The sequence below is a fragment of the Populus nigra genome, chromosome 12 (assembly GCF_951802175.1).
Source record: "Populus nigra chromosome 12, ddPopNigr1.1, whole genome shotgun sequence".
Classification (NCBI taxonomy): domain Eukaryota; kingdom Viridiplantae; phylum Streptophyta; class Magnoliopsida; order Malpighiales; family Salicaceae; genus Populus; species Populus nigra.
In genome coordinates this window covers 11,934,878-11,952,165 of record NC_084863.1, presented here as the reverse complement: position 1 = coordinate 11,952,165, position 17,288 = coordinate 11,934,878, and the positions used below count along the sequence as shown (strand labels likewise).

The 17,288-nt window shown below is 36.7% G+C and overlaps 2 protein-coding genes across 4 annotated transcripts; one reads left to right on the top strand and one right to left on the bottom strand.

Moving 5' to 3' along the window:
• Positions 1–1,749: 1,749 nt before the first annotated feature.
• Positions 1,750–9,097, top strand: LOC133669087 (ran-binding protein M homolog). The gene is made up of 10 exons (XM_062089097.1): positions 1,750–2,284; positions 2,717–2,863; positions 3,006–3,092; positions 3,403–3,448; positions 4,138–4,214; positions 4,971–5,133; positions 6,187–6,255; positions 7,762–7,821; positions 8,230–8,316; positions 8,504–9,097. The coding sequence occupies exons 1-10, from the start codon at positions 1,893–1,895 to the stop codon at positions 8,798–8,800; spliced, it is 1,425 nt and encodes a 474-aa protein (XP_061945081.1). The 5' UTR covers positions 1,750–1,892; the 3' UTR covers positions 8,801–9,097.
• A 197-nt stretch (positions 9,098–9,294) lies between these two features.
• Positions 9,295–11,148, bottom strand: LOC133669089 (V-type proton ATPase subunit G-like). 3 transcript variants are annotated; one of them, XM_062089098.1, is made up of 4 exons: positions 10,935–11,148; positions 10,000–10,116; positions 9,781–9,881; positions 9,295–9,693 (listed from the first exon to the last, which is right to left on the bottom strand). In XM_062089098.1, exons 2-4 carry the CDS (start codon positions 10,079–10,081, stop codon positions 9,550–9,552), a joined length of 327 nt encoding a protein of 108 aa, XP_061945082.1. In that variant the 5' UTR covers positions 10,082–10,116; positions 10,935–11,148; the 3' UTR covers positions 9,295–9,549. The 3 variants fall into 3 exon arrangements, with proteins under 3 accessions (XP_061945082.1, XP_061945083.1, XP_061945084.1); XM_062089099.1 differs by having other exon boundaries at positions 10,000–10,100; XM_062089100.1 differs by lacking the exon at positions 10,935–11,148 and having other exon boundaries at positions 10,000–10,913.
• Positions 11,149–17,288: the final 6,140 nt, after the last annotated feature.

Genomic DNA, 17,288 nt, shown 5'->3' with positions numbered 1-17,288 from the left:
ATCTTTACCTAAATGGTGGTACAATACCAATTATCACTAAGCTATCAAGATTAACCATACAAGAAACCGTAATAGTGGTTGCATTGGAAATGATGATTTAAAGGAGAGCCATGATCAGTTACTATAGAAGAAATTGAAAATGGCCAAGTATATAATGAAGCCGATAGTTGGCAAAGGTAAAACAAAAGGAGAATTTAGGGGAATGAGATTTTGCTTACTTAAAACTTCAATCCTATAAACAAACAAATGTGACATTAAGAAAGAGTTTTAAGTTGAATCTTAAGTTTTATGGTCCATATAAAATCACACATAAAATTTATTAGTTATCATTCCTTTCATGTTTCTTTATTTAAGAAAAAACTGAGTAACAATGCAATTATGTTTTTAACTTTACCAATGGTTGATGGGTATATGAAAGTTAAGATTAACCTAAAAACTATCTAAGACATGAAGCTTATAAAGAAGGATAGTTGAGCAGTGGTAACGAGGTTGGTCCAATAATCCAATTTGTTTAAGGAAAATGCTACATGAGAGGACTTGAAAAAACTTGGCCAATTCCTTGACTTTTGTTTCAATTCTTAAGGACAATAATATCATAGAGAGGGAGTATTGTTATGAAAACCAATTAACTAGCTGAAAGAATATTAGTAATATACTTTTAGCAAAATATGAAGGCAACAACAATAAGCAGTATAACAAGCATTATAGCAACAACAATTGGAGTTAGTTAATAAAGAATAAATACGTGGCAAGTTAGTTAGTTGTTTATAGTTAGTTAACAAGTTGTTAGTTGGTTGGTAGTTAGAAGTGAAGAATTCATTGTATAAATAACATTGTAATAGAAATACAGCAAGCAAGAAAATTTAATTTCTACCATTATAATTCTCCTAACTTCTTCTTTTTTATTTTTTATTTTATTCTATACTCTTTCTTCAATCATTATATTGCTTTGTTAAGGGAAACTTTAATATTGTTTTCTCTTTTTTGGTTTAAAATTTTTATGTTGAATCAAAAACTTTAATAATAACTAAGAAAACATGCTCTAACTCCGATAATTTTTTGCACATTTCATCTCACTCTCCTTCTTTTCGAGTAGGAGTTTTTGATTATTATGACATTCTATGACATTGAATTCATTTTTATTCATAAACATACTTGAAAATCCTAATTCAAGTCCTTCTAGCTCTTTGGGTTAGCCATAAAAGGTTATTTTCTCATCAAGAAAATAAAATTACATGCAATTAGATACAGGTAAAAGGCATAATCTAAATGCCAACTAAACCATATTATTTTAATTTTGATAATAAAGTATTTTTAGATCTGTTTTTATCTTAACTTGTACTAAGTTTTTTTTAGATGATCAAATGCATACCTTTACACTAATATCATTAATTAAAAATATTTAATAAATTTTTATAGTGATGGTGTTGATTTTAAACTTTAAATAATTATCATAAATTCATAATTTAATTTATAAAACTATAAAAAAACAAAAAAAAACTATAAAATTTAATCTGAAAAAAAAATCTAAAGCTTTGTTTTAGTAAATATTTCTGTCACAAAGATCAACTATAAATTCAATTTTGTTCTTGTTAAAATAATAATAATAATAATAATAAAAAGAAAAAGAAAAAAGAAGATCAACAAATTAGGTAGCAGAATAACAGCTTCCGTTATCTCCAGAAAGAAGATGACGTTAAGAAGATCAACAAACTTCGCTTCAAAGTATAAACGACCCACTCTTCACAATCCTCTCTCTCTCTCTCTCTCTCTCTCTCTTAAAAAAATAATAATAATAGTAAAAACGAATTCTCTCTCGTCAGGCATTTCTCGTTTGTTGTAACAAACTCAAATTCCACCCCTCACATGTTCCATCATCCTAACTCTAAACGATGACCACCACCAACACTACCGCGGCAACCACCAACAACACCGCCATCAACTCGAGTTCCAAGAACGTAAATCAAGATCCAGGCTCATACTTCATAGACGTAGCACGGCAGTACTCATCACCAGTTTGCGGAGAAACAGAGCTTGAACCGACGGAGTTAAACACAGTGAAAGGTTCTGGAGGGTTTCTTGTGGTTTCCATTGATAAACTGAGTGTTAAATACACAAGTGTCAATCTTCATGGTCATGATGTTGGAGTTATTCAAGCCGATAGACCGGCTCCGGAAAAACGGCATGTTTATTATTTTGAGATTTATATAAAGAATGCTGGTGCTAAAGGACAGATTACTATTGGTTTTACTAATCATACTTTCAAGATGAGGAGACAGCCTGGGTACGGCTTTTCTTTTCTTTCTTTACCAATTTGATTGTAATGTAGAGTCAGTGAGGGAATGCAATTAGGGCTTTTTGTTTGGTTCTTGAGAGATTTTTAGTTGCTACTTACGGAAGCTAATGAATTGGGTTTCTAAGCTTACATTTTGGCATATTTTTGGTTCATTAGAAAATGTAAATACGAAGAAAGAAAAGGGAAATTATTTGTGTATTAGAAATGCAGTCAAATATTCCATTTTAGAATGCTCCATTGGCAGGGTTCTTATACTGTAAAAATGTTCTTTTGAAAGTATAATTATTACAAGTGCTTGATTGGAAATGTGGGTTTACGTTCTTGCGCACTTTGTGCGAGTTTTGAATTGCAATGACTTGTTAATGATAGAAATACTGTGATTCATTATTTGTTTCTTTCCACTTTTTATTGGTTGGGCAGGTGGGAAGCAAACAGTTATGGATATCATGGGGATGATGGCAATCTTTATCGTGGACCTGGAACCGGGGAGGCATTTGGACCAACTTTCACGACCAATGATACAGTTGGTGCTGGTATCAACTATACTTCACAGGAATTCTTTTTCACGTAAGTAAGTTGGCTCACAATGATTTATGGATTGCTAAAATTAAACTCTTGTTGCTCTGAGTGATTGATAATTCTACTTCGTGAACTCTTCTTCTGTTAGTTCTCCTCTCATCATTACCTGTTCTGATTGTGCTGATATCAGTAAAAATGGAGCATTAGTTGGGGCAGTGTACAAGGACATGAAGGGTTTGCTGTTTCCTACTGTTGCTGTTCACAGCCAAAATGAGGAGTATGTCGCACCTCTTTTAACTAGTTAGTATTATTCTTGGACAGCTTGTCGATTCTTGTGCAAGATTTAAATATCCAGATATAGAATAATGTCTTGTGGACACTGTTTGTTTGTTGAACTTGTACTACCAACATCTCTTGCCACGTAGAAATTTTTTTCTCTATGCAAGGTTCTAGTTAATTATTTATATATGTATGGAAAAATGAATTTAACTGCATTTTGATTTTATTTTCCTTTCCTTTGCTAATTGTACTAGCGTTACCATTATGCTAGAGGATCTGATAACTCCAGATACATGTTAATCTGGCAGGATTGAAGTCAACTTTGGGAAGAAACCATTTGCTTTTGATCTTAAGGCAAGATATCCTTTCTTTTGCTTCATTCTTATAGACTTTTTTCCTCTTTTTCTGGTTAAATGGGTTTGCAAAATTTTTCTTCTCTGTGCAAGGTCATTGCTTAAGCCTGGGAAGGTCAAGTTTGTTTTGTATGGTAGGCGATAAAGTTCAATGGATGACCTTCACTTTCCAAGTAGTTATATGATTCAATGGTCATAGGTTTTTACCTGGAATGGTGCTTGGTGGCGTATTCTTATATTGATATATAACTTTCTATTTGTTTCTCCATAACTTGCCTTTTGGAAGAAATTAATCTATCACTTTGTTTTATGAGTGTTCATAATACAAACAATGAGAAGATGGAAGTTTAGTGTTGCTTTGATCTTATGTATAACCTTGCTGACTTGCTGTAACATGGTGTTTCATTTCTTTTAGGTGATACAACAAACAGCTTACAATATCACTTCATGAATTTTTTTGAAACAAGGCTAAATACGATGTAATCCTGGCACAATCCACATGTTGCATGCCATTTCTTATCATTCTGGGTCTGCTTATACAATTCTCTAGATGAATGGTTTCTTCATCACCTGGCTTTAGTTGTCTGACTTTCTAGGCTAAAACAGAATTTACAAATTTAACTAATTTACGCTAGTTGAAGTCATTCTAGTTTGTCAATAGACTGACCACTACTTTGTATCCTTGCTTAGGAATATGAAAGACAAGAAACGATGAAGCAACAAATGAAAGTTGACAAAATATCTTTACCGCCAACTGTTAGTTATGGGTAAGTCTACATTAGATTTGAGTCTCCTGTATATATATAAAAAAGTTTCTGAATTTAGCTCTGTGTAACTTACAAATATGCTTGTAATTGGAGTTTTACTTGCCTCTAATATGATGTCCATACCTCAACAATGAAAGAGTCAGTTGGAAACTGATATTGGAATTAATGAATGGATCAAGGCAAGCTGTTCATCTTTGTTTGTCTCTTGTTATCATCAGCTCCTCCTTTTCTTCTTCCAGTCTTTAATTTTGTTTATCTGAAATTTTTGACCCTGGGTTTTGTGATGGGGCATGGCTGAAGTGGCCTTGGTTTAAAATCTTATAAAATAACCAAAGAAAGAAGTTTGAAAAGCCCTTTGGTGTATTTAGAAATAGGGTAGATTACAATAACCCTCGAGATTTTATAAACCTAAAGAGCTGCTCAAATGTTTGAAGACGTTACAAAAATCCCTTTTGCACCTAAAATTTCCTTGAAAGGGGATGATTTTGAAAATATCAAGGGCAGTTTAGGGACGACAGGAGAGTTTTGTAGTATTTTCTTAAATGTGGAAGGGGTTTCTGTTAAATCCTCAAACTTTTGGATGGCTTGTGTAATTTCACAATACCTGAGGGGGGCTATTGTAATTTACCCTTATAAATAATAGTAGACTTGCTAAACTTGATCACAGTATTTGATCTTGCCCACTACCAATAATCATCATCTATTATCATTATTTCTGGATAATTTAGTTAATATTTATTTTTATTTCATGGGCAGACTTGTTCGCTCGTACTTATTACACAATGGCTATGAAGAGACACTCAATGCATTTGATGTGGCTAGTAAAAGTACTATCCCTCCTATATATATAGCTCAGGAAAATGGCTCTGGTGAACAGGACATTGCATATGCATTAGCACAGAGGAAAGCTCTTCGACAGGTATGAAATTTTTTGCCAATTGCTGTTTATATTAAATTAATAGTTCATATTGCCTGGCTTTAGTTTCTGCATGCACTGCGTTGAGTATATGACAAATGCAAGTGGCATTATGAATAACTAAGATACTCTGGAGGGATATTTTGATCAAAAGCTCACTCTTTAGAGTTTCACTTGGATATTATGTATTGATGTCTTGTGTGGCTACGGTTTATGATCCCCTAAATGATGCATTCTCAAATCATTGCTGTTATAATTAGAGGTTCTGCTGTTTTATGAATTCGTTGGGCACCTTGTGTGTTTTGAGTGCTTCTCTTTTGTGAATCCCATACTTGGTATTCCACCTTTTGACATTCTTTTAGGAATATATTAGATTGCTTCTGAGATGCACAAACATTGAAAATGGTGCTAAGTTCAGTTGGTGTAGGGTCTGGAGGGTGATCAGCTTCAGAGAATGTGATGTCTATATGTTAATTTAATTCTGTTATCTGGAAGGAGTAGATTTGTGCGTGTTTCATGTGCAAGCAATGTAACGACCTGATAAAGATATGTGGTATTGGATGCTGGTAACAGCTAATGAATAACATAACCAGGCTTTTCTGGTACACGAGTTGTACTTTATTTGGATTTATTCCATGGGGTTAATTGGAAATATTGGGGATGGTTGCTTGCTGCAATTCCAAAAGCATTGGCTTTTACCTGCAACGCTGTAGGTATGAGTCTTGAGATCAGCCATGTATACACAAATGTTGAAGGATAGGTTGCAGCAAGAATAAGTTTCCTCATTTAGGTCGAGCATTTTCTACTATGCTAAGATGGTCATGATTAAATTCAAGAGGATCTGATTTGTTAAATTTTTTCTCATATGGTGTCTTTCAAGAAATACTTCAACTGTGATGATCATCATTCTTCTGGATATTGTTGTTCATATTCTTCAATCTGTTATGACGCGTGTGGAATATCTATTCTATTTAAACCACTTTTATTTATTTATTGTTTCTTTTCTTCATTGTGAATATGGTATTTGTTTTTGCTGACTTATTTTGTCCTTTGAAGCTAATCAGAAATGGTGAGATTGATTCTGCACTCAGTAAACTTCGTGAGTGGTATCCCCAGATTGTTCAGGTGAACACTATTTACATTGTGGTTGCTGTTTTTGGTCTTGTGTTTCTATTTAATATGTACATAGTATGTAGATGACTTTGACATTCAAGATTTCATTGTGAATTTTCTGTAATCTTGATATGTACTAATAACCATTAACTTCAAGTGTGTCCACACCTCCTAATCTAATGGTTTCTTCAAATATTATTCTTTGATTTCTTATAATCATCTAGACGACCTGTTCATTATAATTATTGTCACCATGACTTCAGTACATTTAGATTGTCCAATATTATCCTGTTAAATAGAGAGTCATGATGCCATTGTGACAGCTTGGCTAACAACTGTGACATAATTGTTGCATAGTTTATCACCTCTAGTTGGGTTTGGCAGTTAGATTCAAATGTCTAAGGCCCCCATCTGGGAAGGTTGGGGCTTAAATCAACCTCAAGTCAAATTTGTTTTGGAAACTTTTGTAGGACCCTTTTCCCACTGATCTACCCAGCTTCCCCTGTCCTGCCTCGCTACAGTATAATTTCAAAACATTAGATGTTATTGTTGCATGATTTGCAATCATGTAGAAGAAAATATGACTTTTTCCTTGAATGGATGCTAGATGAGTCAATATTTCCCTCATGATTGGTGGTCCATGATATAAATTGTCCTCTGTTGGTTGCTTGCCCATTCTGTGTATATGGGAACTAATACAACCCTCCGTAGATTATGAAAGCGAATTTCATGCAATTGTTGCCACAATAGTTATCTGTCTTTGTTGTAAGGACTAAAAGGGCTCCCAATTAAATCAATATCTGTTAATAAATAATATAATCTCGTGAGCTTTAAAGCAACCTTTAATTCCTTTCTTTTCACTCTTCTAACCTGGACTTGTAGGGACTTAAATTTATGGCATCCTCAATTATTTATTAGCCTTGCATTGTTGCTGGTCCTTTTATGACATTATTGTTCTCAGTTTTTTAAGGATTTTTTTTTTAAAAAAAATCTATGAGCACAGTCAAAGCACGTCATTGAAATTTCTGTCATGAGATTTCAATATTAAACCTCACATGGTTTTCATCATGTTTTTTTCTGTTCATGTGATTTTTTTCTGTGGCATTCAATTTTCTATTTGAGCTGATCGGTATTAATTGCAATTGTGTGATTAGCTTTACTTGAAAGCTCACATTGTGTGATGCCTGTTGGAATGGGTTTGCCAATGCATAAAAGAGTTGGGAGGTGCATGAGCTTTGATTTATGTGTGCTATCTGGTTTATTTTACATCATCCCATCATGCCCAAAAGCCAATTTGCTAAATTGGATTGTTGATGCTAGATAACAGTAAAAAATGAGATCACTATTATGAGTTCGTGTTAGTTTAAGTTCTGAATTATGAACTTGCATTTGTTTTCATTATGTCAATACAAAATTTGGATGTTCAATCGTCGTTGATTAATAAATTTTATCTGATGTGATCTCTATCTTTATTAATATGACATGTGAGGTGTTTATTTTTTGTTTTTTTTTTTGCAGGATGAAAAATCAGCCACCTGCTTTCTGCTTCACAGTCAAAAGTTTATTGAACTAGTTCGGGTATATGTTATTTCCCTGTTTAATTTGCTAGTCTTATTTTCTAATAAAGAAAATATTTAACTCATAGTTATGACTACAGACTTGCATGGATGTACATTTTCTGAAAGTTGCTTCAACATATCTAGAAACTTGATTCTGCCTCTTCTTCTTCTTCTTCTTCTTCTTCTTCATAATAATAACAATAATAATAATAATAATGAAATGCTTATTACTATTATTATTTTATTTTTGTTGTATGCATGTATTTTCAATGATTTTTTTTCATCCAATCAACCAGTGTTCCTTGTATAGCTCACAATTAGGTTCTCCATGGGAATTGTTAACTGTTCTACTGTATGATCGTGATTTCATGTCTTTTGAGTACTTGACTGGATGTCTTATCATGCAAACTTTGTATAATGTATGTAGGCTGGAGCACTAGAGGAGGCTGTCCATTATGGAAGGATTGAATTGGCAAAGTTCTTTAAGCTGCCTGGGTTTGATGATCTAGTTCAGGTACTCAGTAGATTTTCTGTCAAGCACTATGTTCTTTTTGTCTTTTTGCTCATGGGGATTTTTCCTTCACACATAACTAGGGAGGAAAGAAAATCGTGCCCCTAGCCCTAATGTTTAATGATGTCTCCTGTCTCATAGAAATCAAGTTTATAGCTAAATCACTGTTGATTTTCCCTTGCTTTTGCAGGATTGCGTTGCCTTGCTGGCGTATGAAAAACCACATCAGTGCTCAGCTGGGTATCTTCTTGAGGAGTCACAGCGTGAGATTGTGGCTGATGCTGTAAATGCCATGATTTTGTTAACAGGTCCCAACGTGAAGGATGCACAAAGCTGCTTGCGATCTCATCTTGAGAGGTTACTCAGACAGCTTACTGTTTGCTGCCTGGAGAGAAGGTCCTTGAATGGGGGTCAAGGTGAAGCTTTCCACCTGCATGGAGCACTAAAACTTAACAGCGGGAAGAGGGCCAAGTGCTCACATTTATAATTCTTGATTTTGCCACACTATTCATATGGCTAGTTGACTTTCCCTCGCTGCTATTGAAGTGATCCCTCGATGCTTAGCTGATGCAATAATCAGATGCTCTGGGGATTCTCTACTCGGAAATATAATCTGAGAGGCAAGACACTATAAACTGCTGTCTCAATGCGGCTGTCAGATTTGCCTGGAACATGTTGCTTTTAGTCTTTACTGTAAATAATTTGGTTTACAAATGCTTGAATATGTTCAGTTGATATGCACAATTGATTCTATGGAAAACACTGATCGTCTTTTCATGGGGTATTTGCTAACAGTTTTTGGGAAAGATGTGTACTGGGAGGGGGATGGGAAAATGTTTGTCCTTTCTTGGTTTGAGATTTATTTATTTATTTATTTTGATAGGTAAAGAATATTAAGTTACAATTTTCCTGCATTCGTTTCTACCGACCACTTCAGCCGATGTCTATTTGGGCATTATACAATGAGTAGGGTCAAAAACCTAACAGCAAAAAATATTAGATTTTATTTGTTAAAAGGGGAAGATTAAGCTTTACACACAGGAATAGTGTTCAAATATTAAGTTAATGTTTCAAAAAATAAAAAATAAATATCATAAAGGCATTCCTTTCCCTTCTTCGTTGCAGGCTACTGCTCTGAACCTGAGACCGGATAACAAATTTTTTTTGCATGGTGATTCTCGTTTAAAGCAGGAGGTCACGGTCCAAGCTCCACACTAACCTTCCTTTCTTCGAGCATCAACACTTTGCGGCCTTAACATACTTGATGAGCATGTCAACAACATCTGACTGGACCTCAGAGGCTGACTTGTTCAGGTTTTGAATCTTCTCTTCAGTTTCCTCTCCAAGTCGTTCCGCTGTGAAGCCAGAGTTCCCACTTGTCTACATGGTTTACCAATCCAAACAAAATTGTAATTCGTATTCTTTATGGAAATGAATATAGCTCAGGAAACGTGTATATATGCATACCTCATCTACTTTCTTTCGGTGCTCAGATTCCATGTTGGTGCGATAAAGAGCTGCCTCTTTCTCAGCTTCTTCTTTAGCTTGCCTCAACCTCGTTGTCTTCACTGAACAGCCAAGTGAGATTTTTGGTGGTGCAATAAAGTGTAAAGGAATAAAGAAAAAAAAAACAACGAGGAGATTTTTCAAACTATTTTGATGGTGGTTATGTTATTATCGCCTTACAGTTTCTAGCAGCAGCTACCATTTGTTGGGCCTCCTGCTCTGCAGTCAGTAGCATCTGAATCCCTTCATGACTGGAATCCATGGTAACAATGCAACCTCAACTGGTAACAACAACTCCTTCAGAAAACAAATTCTCATTTTCAAGCACTTAAAAAGGGCACCCTGTTAAAAAAAGTTCTCCACGCACAAGTAAACTAAACAAGAGCAGACCTTCAAGCTGGTTAACAGAACCACCAAATTGCAGAGAAGCAAGTTAAAAAAAAAAAAAAACTGATCTGAACCTTCAACTAGAGTGCACAAATGGGGTCCGAATCCAAATTATTAAAGCAAATGTAGCGTGATTCTTCAAATATTGCATGGTTCACTTGAATTTTAGCATTGCACCTGATATAAATTAAAGAAGCCTGAATCTGATGACAGTACTTCCTCGAAGCACACTACAAAATAAAATTGCTAAACAAGATTTCTGAAGACATAATAATAATGTTGGGATCCAAATTCCAGGGAATTTAAAGGATATTATAATCAGGACACACACCACTTGGCCCTAAGGGTGTGAAGTGATTGTAGAGAAGAAGACACAGACCCCACATGGTGAATGTTAAGAGGTGCGAGGCTGGAAAAAAGATTGTAAAATACGGTGTAGTTGATCTTTTGAATTCCTGCATCAAGATCTTAATTATGAAACATGACCTGCATTATATATTTTTTTTCTTTGAGAAATCTCTACAGGATTGTGTTCTATATCCATGCATGGTATTGCCAATCAAACTGAATAAATTAATTAATTTGGCTGAAGAAGCAATCAACTAGTGCAATTAATTTCTCAAAAAAACAAAAAAACAAAATCACCATTGTTAAATGTGCATGCGCATCTCAAATGCAACGTGGGCAAAGAAATCATCATGCGTAAGAAGAAAATATAACATAGATACCTAAGGAAAAGAAGGAAATGCTGAAGAATTCTCTCCACAAGCCCTGTCCCAGAATAGGGGAAAAAAGGAACTTGGTTTCTTGGAAATTTGAGGGGGGGGGAGAGAGAGAGATTTTCTCCATAATTAAAGCTATCTGTTAATTAGGCTTTTTCCTAGTCAATATGGTTTGCATGACGTGTAGCCATATCCTATCCTTGGAGGGCACTACTGGCAGCTGAGAGGATATTAATTTTGATATAATTGATTAAGAAAAAACCATTTTATGTTACAATCTTTTTTAAGGCTTCTTAAAGGTTTATTCGACATCTCTTTCAGAAGTTCTGAAGGGAATTTTTATTTTTTAGAGGGAAAAGCATCTTCACCTCCATTTTTCCGCTTCCATTTCTTCATGGGTGGAAACCTTACCTTGGACTTTGTAAATAATCCAACTAACTTCTCTATGCTCTCTTTTTAAATTAAGCCTTGGACATTGTATTGTTGTACATACTGGACCGAAAGCAAGCACAAACAAACAAATTTACGTGGTTCCCCAAAACCGGGTACGTCCACGGAGGCAGCAGATTGTATATTATTGGAGGAATGATACAAACACTCAACTCAACCCAGTACAATCCCACTGAACCAGTGTTTCACTTTTACACTCGGTGTTTCTCTCAAATCTGCACTCTTTCCTTCTCACAGTTGCATTATTTTCTTCTGCACACTTGCACTCTCTATGCCTGCACTCTCTCGTTCCTGTCTTCTGTCTTGAATCTGTTTACATGAGAAAGGGAAGCATAAATATAGTGGTTGTAAAGGAGAGGGTGGTTGATGGTGGAAAGGGTAGTTGAAGGTGGAATAGAGTGGTTGAGAAAAATATTGACAATTGCAAATGTTGACAATTTGCTATAAATCTCCACCTTGGCAAGATTTTTCCATACAATTCTTGTGATCAATCAATGCTGCCTCTAACGCGCCATATGGCGCTGCACCCTGAAGGTGCTCAACACCGAGAGATGTTGACCAAGTCCAAACAATGTTGGAACTTGATCCCTGAGACACATTTTGTAAGCATGTCAGCTGGATTATCTGCGGTACCAATCTTCTGTAGCAGAATATCCCCTTCATCCATAATTTCTCGAACAAAATGAAATCGAACATCGATGTGCTTGGTGCGGGAATGATGAACCTGATTCTTTGCAAGACAAATAGCACTTTGACCATCACAATGGACATCCACGTGCTCTTGAATAATTCCCAAATCTTCAATCAACCTATGTAACCAAATAGCTTCCTTGAAAGCTTCCGTTACTGCCTTGTACTCTGCCTCAGTTGTTGACAAAGCTACTGTTGATTGTAACGTTGACCTCCAACTTACAGGCCCTTTAGCAAGTGTAAACACATAGCCTGTTGTGGAACGACGCTTGTCTAAGTCACCAGCATAGTCCGAATCCACATAACCAACTAAATTTTGTCTGAGTCTATCATCCCTCTCAAACTTCAAACCAATATCAGTTGTGCCATGAATGTACCGTAGAATCCACTTAACTGCCTGTCAGTGACCCTTTCTCGGATCATGCATATACTTGCTCACCATACTGACAGCATGTGAAATATCTGGTCTCGTACAAACCATTGCATACATTAATGCACCAACTGCATTTGCATAAGGAATTTGAGTCATATGCTTGCGCTCTTCCTCTGTATGTGGAGACATTGAAGCACTTAGCTTAAAATGAGGAGCTAAAGGTGTGCTTACAGGCTTGGTCTTACCATCTACCCCAAATCTCTGTAGAATTTTCTTCAAGTATTGGGTCTGTGTCAAACAGACTGTGTCTTTTCTTCTGTCTCTCTGAATCTCCATGCCAAGAATCTTCTTAGTTTCTCCAAGGTCCTTCATTTCAAACTCAGTTCTTAGTTGAGCTTTCAGTCTATCAATCTCCACCTTGCTCTTCGATGCGATCAACATATCATCCACATATAAGAGCAAATAGATGAAAGAACCATCAAGAAGTTTGCGAAAATATACACAGTGATCAAATTGACTCTATGTGTATCCATGTTCTGCCATGAACTTATCAAATCGCTTATACCACTGGCGAGGAGATTGTTTCAATCCGTATAATGACTTCTTCAGTTTACAAGCCCAATTCTCTTTCCCAATGACTTTGAAACCATCTGGCTAAGACATGCAAATTTCCTCTTCCAAATCTCTATGTAGGAAGGTAGTTTTCACATCAAGTTGGGCTAACTCCAAATCAAACTGTGCAACCAAGGCTAACAGAATACGGATTGATGAATGCTTAACAACTGGAGAGAATACCTCACTATAATCTATCCCCTCCTTCTGAGCATAGCCTTTTGCTACCAATCTTGCTTTGAATCGGATGTTGTCTTTTCTAGGATTACCTTCCTTCTTAGCATATACCCACTTGCAACCAATTGTCTTCTTTCCTTTAGGGAGTTGTACCAAATCCTAAGTCTAATTCTTGTGGAGAGATTTCATCTCTTCATCCATTGCCTCTTTCCATTTTGCACTTTCTACACTTTGTACTGCTTCTTTGTAGGTGTAGGGGATTTCATCATCAATCACCGGAAGTGCATAAGCCACCATGTTACAATACCGAGCAGGTTTCTTGATAACCCTTTTTGGTTTACTCGTTGCAATGGATTCTTGTTGTGTGGTTGCTGGAGTTGTTGCATCCTCTTCATCTGAACTTTCATCTGAATCTCCTTCAGTAGAGATTGTCTGAACAATCTTTATAGGGATGACTGAAGTCTCCAACTCCACCTGTTATGCATCACCAGACTGTTTTTCCTTCTCCTGTGATTTCTCTTGCTGTAACATGCCAGACTCATCAAAAGTGACATCTCTACTCAAGATCACTTTCTTTGATTCAGAACACCAGAGAGTCTGTAACCTTTTACTCCTCCACTAAAGCCTAAAAATATAGCTTTCTTGGCTCTAGGATCTAACTTGGACTCAGTAACATGATAATATGTTGAGCAACCAAATATACGCATAGAGTCATAATCATTTACAGGAGAGCCTGACCATACCTCCAAGGGGGTTCTTCCATTTAATGCTGCTGAAGGTAATCGGTTAACAATATGACGAGCATAGTTTAATGCCTCGCCCCAGAACACTTTGCTTAGTCCCGAATGTGATAGCATACATCGGACTTTCTCCACCAATATGCGGTTCATGCGTTCTGCTACTCCATTCTGTTGTGGTGTTTTGCGAACAGTAAAATGTCGCTTGATCCCTTCATTCTGACAAACTTCAAAGAAAGGATCTGAAGTGTACTCGCCACCATTATCTGACCGAAGAGTCTTAACTCTCCTTCCAGTTTGAGTCTCCACCATTTTCTTCCATTTCAGAAAGATATCAAGGACCTCATCCTTGTGTTTCATCATGTACACCCATACTCGTCTTGAGAAATCATCAATAAAAGTAACAAACCAACGATTACCTCCAATAGATTCATTCTTTGAAGGTCCCCATACGTCTGTGTGAACATAATCTAGGATCCCTTTTGTGTTGTGTACCGCAGTGCCAAACTTGACCCTTGTCTGTTTTCCAAGAACACAATGCTCGCAGAACCCATGCTTCCCAGTCTTGGCGCCTTTTAATAGACCTTGCTTGACTAATCCTTGCAAAGCCTTTTCACCAGCATGCCCTAAACGCATGTGCCAAAGTCTGGAATTATCTGCTTCATCATCTTCTATGCTCTTGGAGACAGCTACTGTACCAGTAACTGTAGATCCATCCAGGAAATATAAGTTTCCTTTTCTCGTGCCTCTTAAGACAACTAATGCACCACAGATTGCTCTCAGGACTCCACCATGCATGATAATCTTATAACCACTGGATTCTAGGACTCCAAGTGAGAAGAGATTTTTCTTCAAATCAGGTACATACAGTACATCTGTTAGTGTCTTGACTACCCCATTATGCATCTTCAGATGGATAGTCCCAATCCCTTTTATCTCACTAACATCATCATTACCCATCAACACAACTCCTCCATCGAACTCCTCGAGTCTCGAGAATAAGTGCTTGTTAGGGCACATGTGATAGGAACATGCAGAATCAAGAATCCATTCACCAGAATGGTTTTCTGGTGATGAGACCATGAATGCAGAGTCTTGTTCATCCTCATCTCGTGCAACGTTCACAATTGGTTCATCTTTTTCCTTGTTGCCCTTAATTGGACAATCTTTCTTCCAGTGCCCCCTTTTGTGACAAAAGGCACACTTATCTTTTGCAAGATATCTTCTGTTTGATGATTCTCCTCTGGATTTTGAGCGAGATCTCCCTCGCCCTCGAAATCTTTTGGGGTTTGTTCTACCTCTAACTGTCAATGCTTCTGACGTTGACTCCTTGTGAACAATCCGGTCCTTCTTCCGGTACTCATTGTTCACCAAAGCATTGGACACATCAATGAATTTAATCTTTTCTTTACCATACAGTAAAGTGGTGACAAGATGTTCATATGTGTCAGGCAGTGAATTCAATAACAATAGAGCTTTATCTTCATCATCAATTTCCACATCTAAATTCTTCAAATCAGCTATCATTTTATTAAAATCATTTTATTAAAATCATTTAGATGCTCATTCATAGAAGTACCTTTCTTGTGCTGAAAATGGAAGATCCTTTTCTTCAAGTAGAGACGATTCTCTATACTCTTATTCATAAACTTGTCCTCCAGTGCTTGCCATAATTCCTTTGCAGAGTTTTGTTCTGAAAAGGCGTACTTCTGATCCTTTACAAGACAAAGTTGGATGGAACTGCAAGCCAACCGATTTATCCTTTCCCAGCTTTTATCATCCAGATCCTCTGGTTTATCTTCTAGAGTGAAATCCAAATTCATTTGGACAAGCATATCCATGACTTCACATTTCCACATGCCAAAATTACCTTTCCCATCAAACTTCTCCACCTCAAATTTGGTACTCGATACCGGGATGTATTGTGGAGGTATACTAGCATTCCCCGCTAATTTTTCTTCTGGAATATCAGCCATTAGGACGTCTTTGGATTACAAATGGAATCCCGAACTTGTTAAAACACACACTTTTATGCTCAAAAGTGCCAAAACAGTAACTTCGGTATGCTGTTTAACAAAACGGACACCACGGTTACGTCCGGAATGGTTGAAAATGCTAGGAACCAACTTGACTCGGCCAAAAAATGGGTCAAAAAATCACTGAGTTGGCCAAAAAACCAATCTGACCGAGTTGACTCAGGGAAGGAATATTCTGTCTCTGATAAAGCATATTCTGTCACAGGAATATTCTCTTACTGTTAACGGAATATGCTTATTCTGTCAAGAGAATATTCTGTCACTGTTGGATGACGTGGCTGATGACAGGGCGATGTGGACCCTCTGTTGATGACGTGGATGATGACTCAGCGCCTGCGTGTCGGATGACATGGCTGTCTTCTCAGGCAAGAATTCCGGCACTGACTGGTTTTTCCGGCAGTTTTCCGGCGAAACTTCGGCGAGCTCTACAGGGCTCGTTTCAACTCCGATTTCGACGATCTTTATATCGCCGGACTCGTATCGACGAGAGGAATCTCCGTAGCTGGTCAAAATCAAGATCTAAGAACTTTGAAAATCCTGCAACTTTGAACAGAGAGCTGAAAAACGTGTTTTTCTGTGTTTAAGCTTCCCTAATGCTCTGATACCAATTTGTTGTGCATACTGGACCGAAAGCAAACACAAATAAAACACAAACAAGCAAATTTACGTGGTTCCCCAAAATCGGGTACGTCCACGGAGGCAGCAGATTGTATATTATTGGAGGAATGATACAAACACTCAACTCAACCCAGTACAATCCCACTGAACCAGTGTTTCACTCTTACACTCGGTGTTTCTCTCAAATCTGCACTCTTTCCCTCTCACAGTTGCATTATTTTCTTCTGCACACTTGCACTCTCTATGCCTGCACTCTCTCGTTCCTGTCTTCTGTCTTGAATCTGTTTACATGAGAAAGGGAAGCATAAATATAGTGGTTGTAAAGGAGAGGGTGGTTGATGGTGGAGAGGGTAGTTGAGAGTGGTTGAGAAAATTGTTGACAATTGCAAATGTTGACAATTTGCTACATGTATGACAGTACAGTGCCCTAAGCTTATCATAAGCTGAGATCCTGAAGCTAATTAAGTAGTTAATTGCAATCATTTTATGGCTAAATATACAAAACAACCTCTCTAAACATCTTGTGTAACAACTCATGAGTCTTCAAGGCATCTGATGGATCCACAAATTTTAGAAACACGGTTTTTTTAAGACAACATTAAGAAGTTAATTAAAGTTGTCTTTTGATCTATCTACCTATTAGCCATTAATATACAACCAGTTTTCT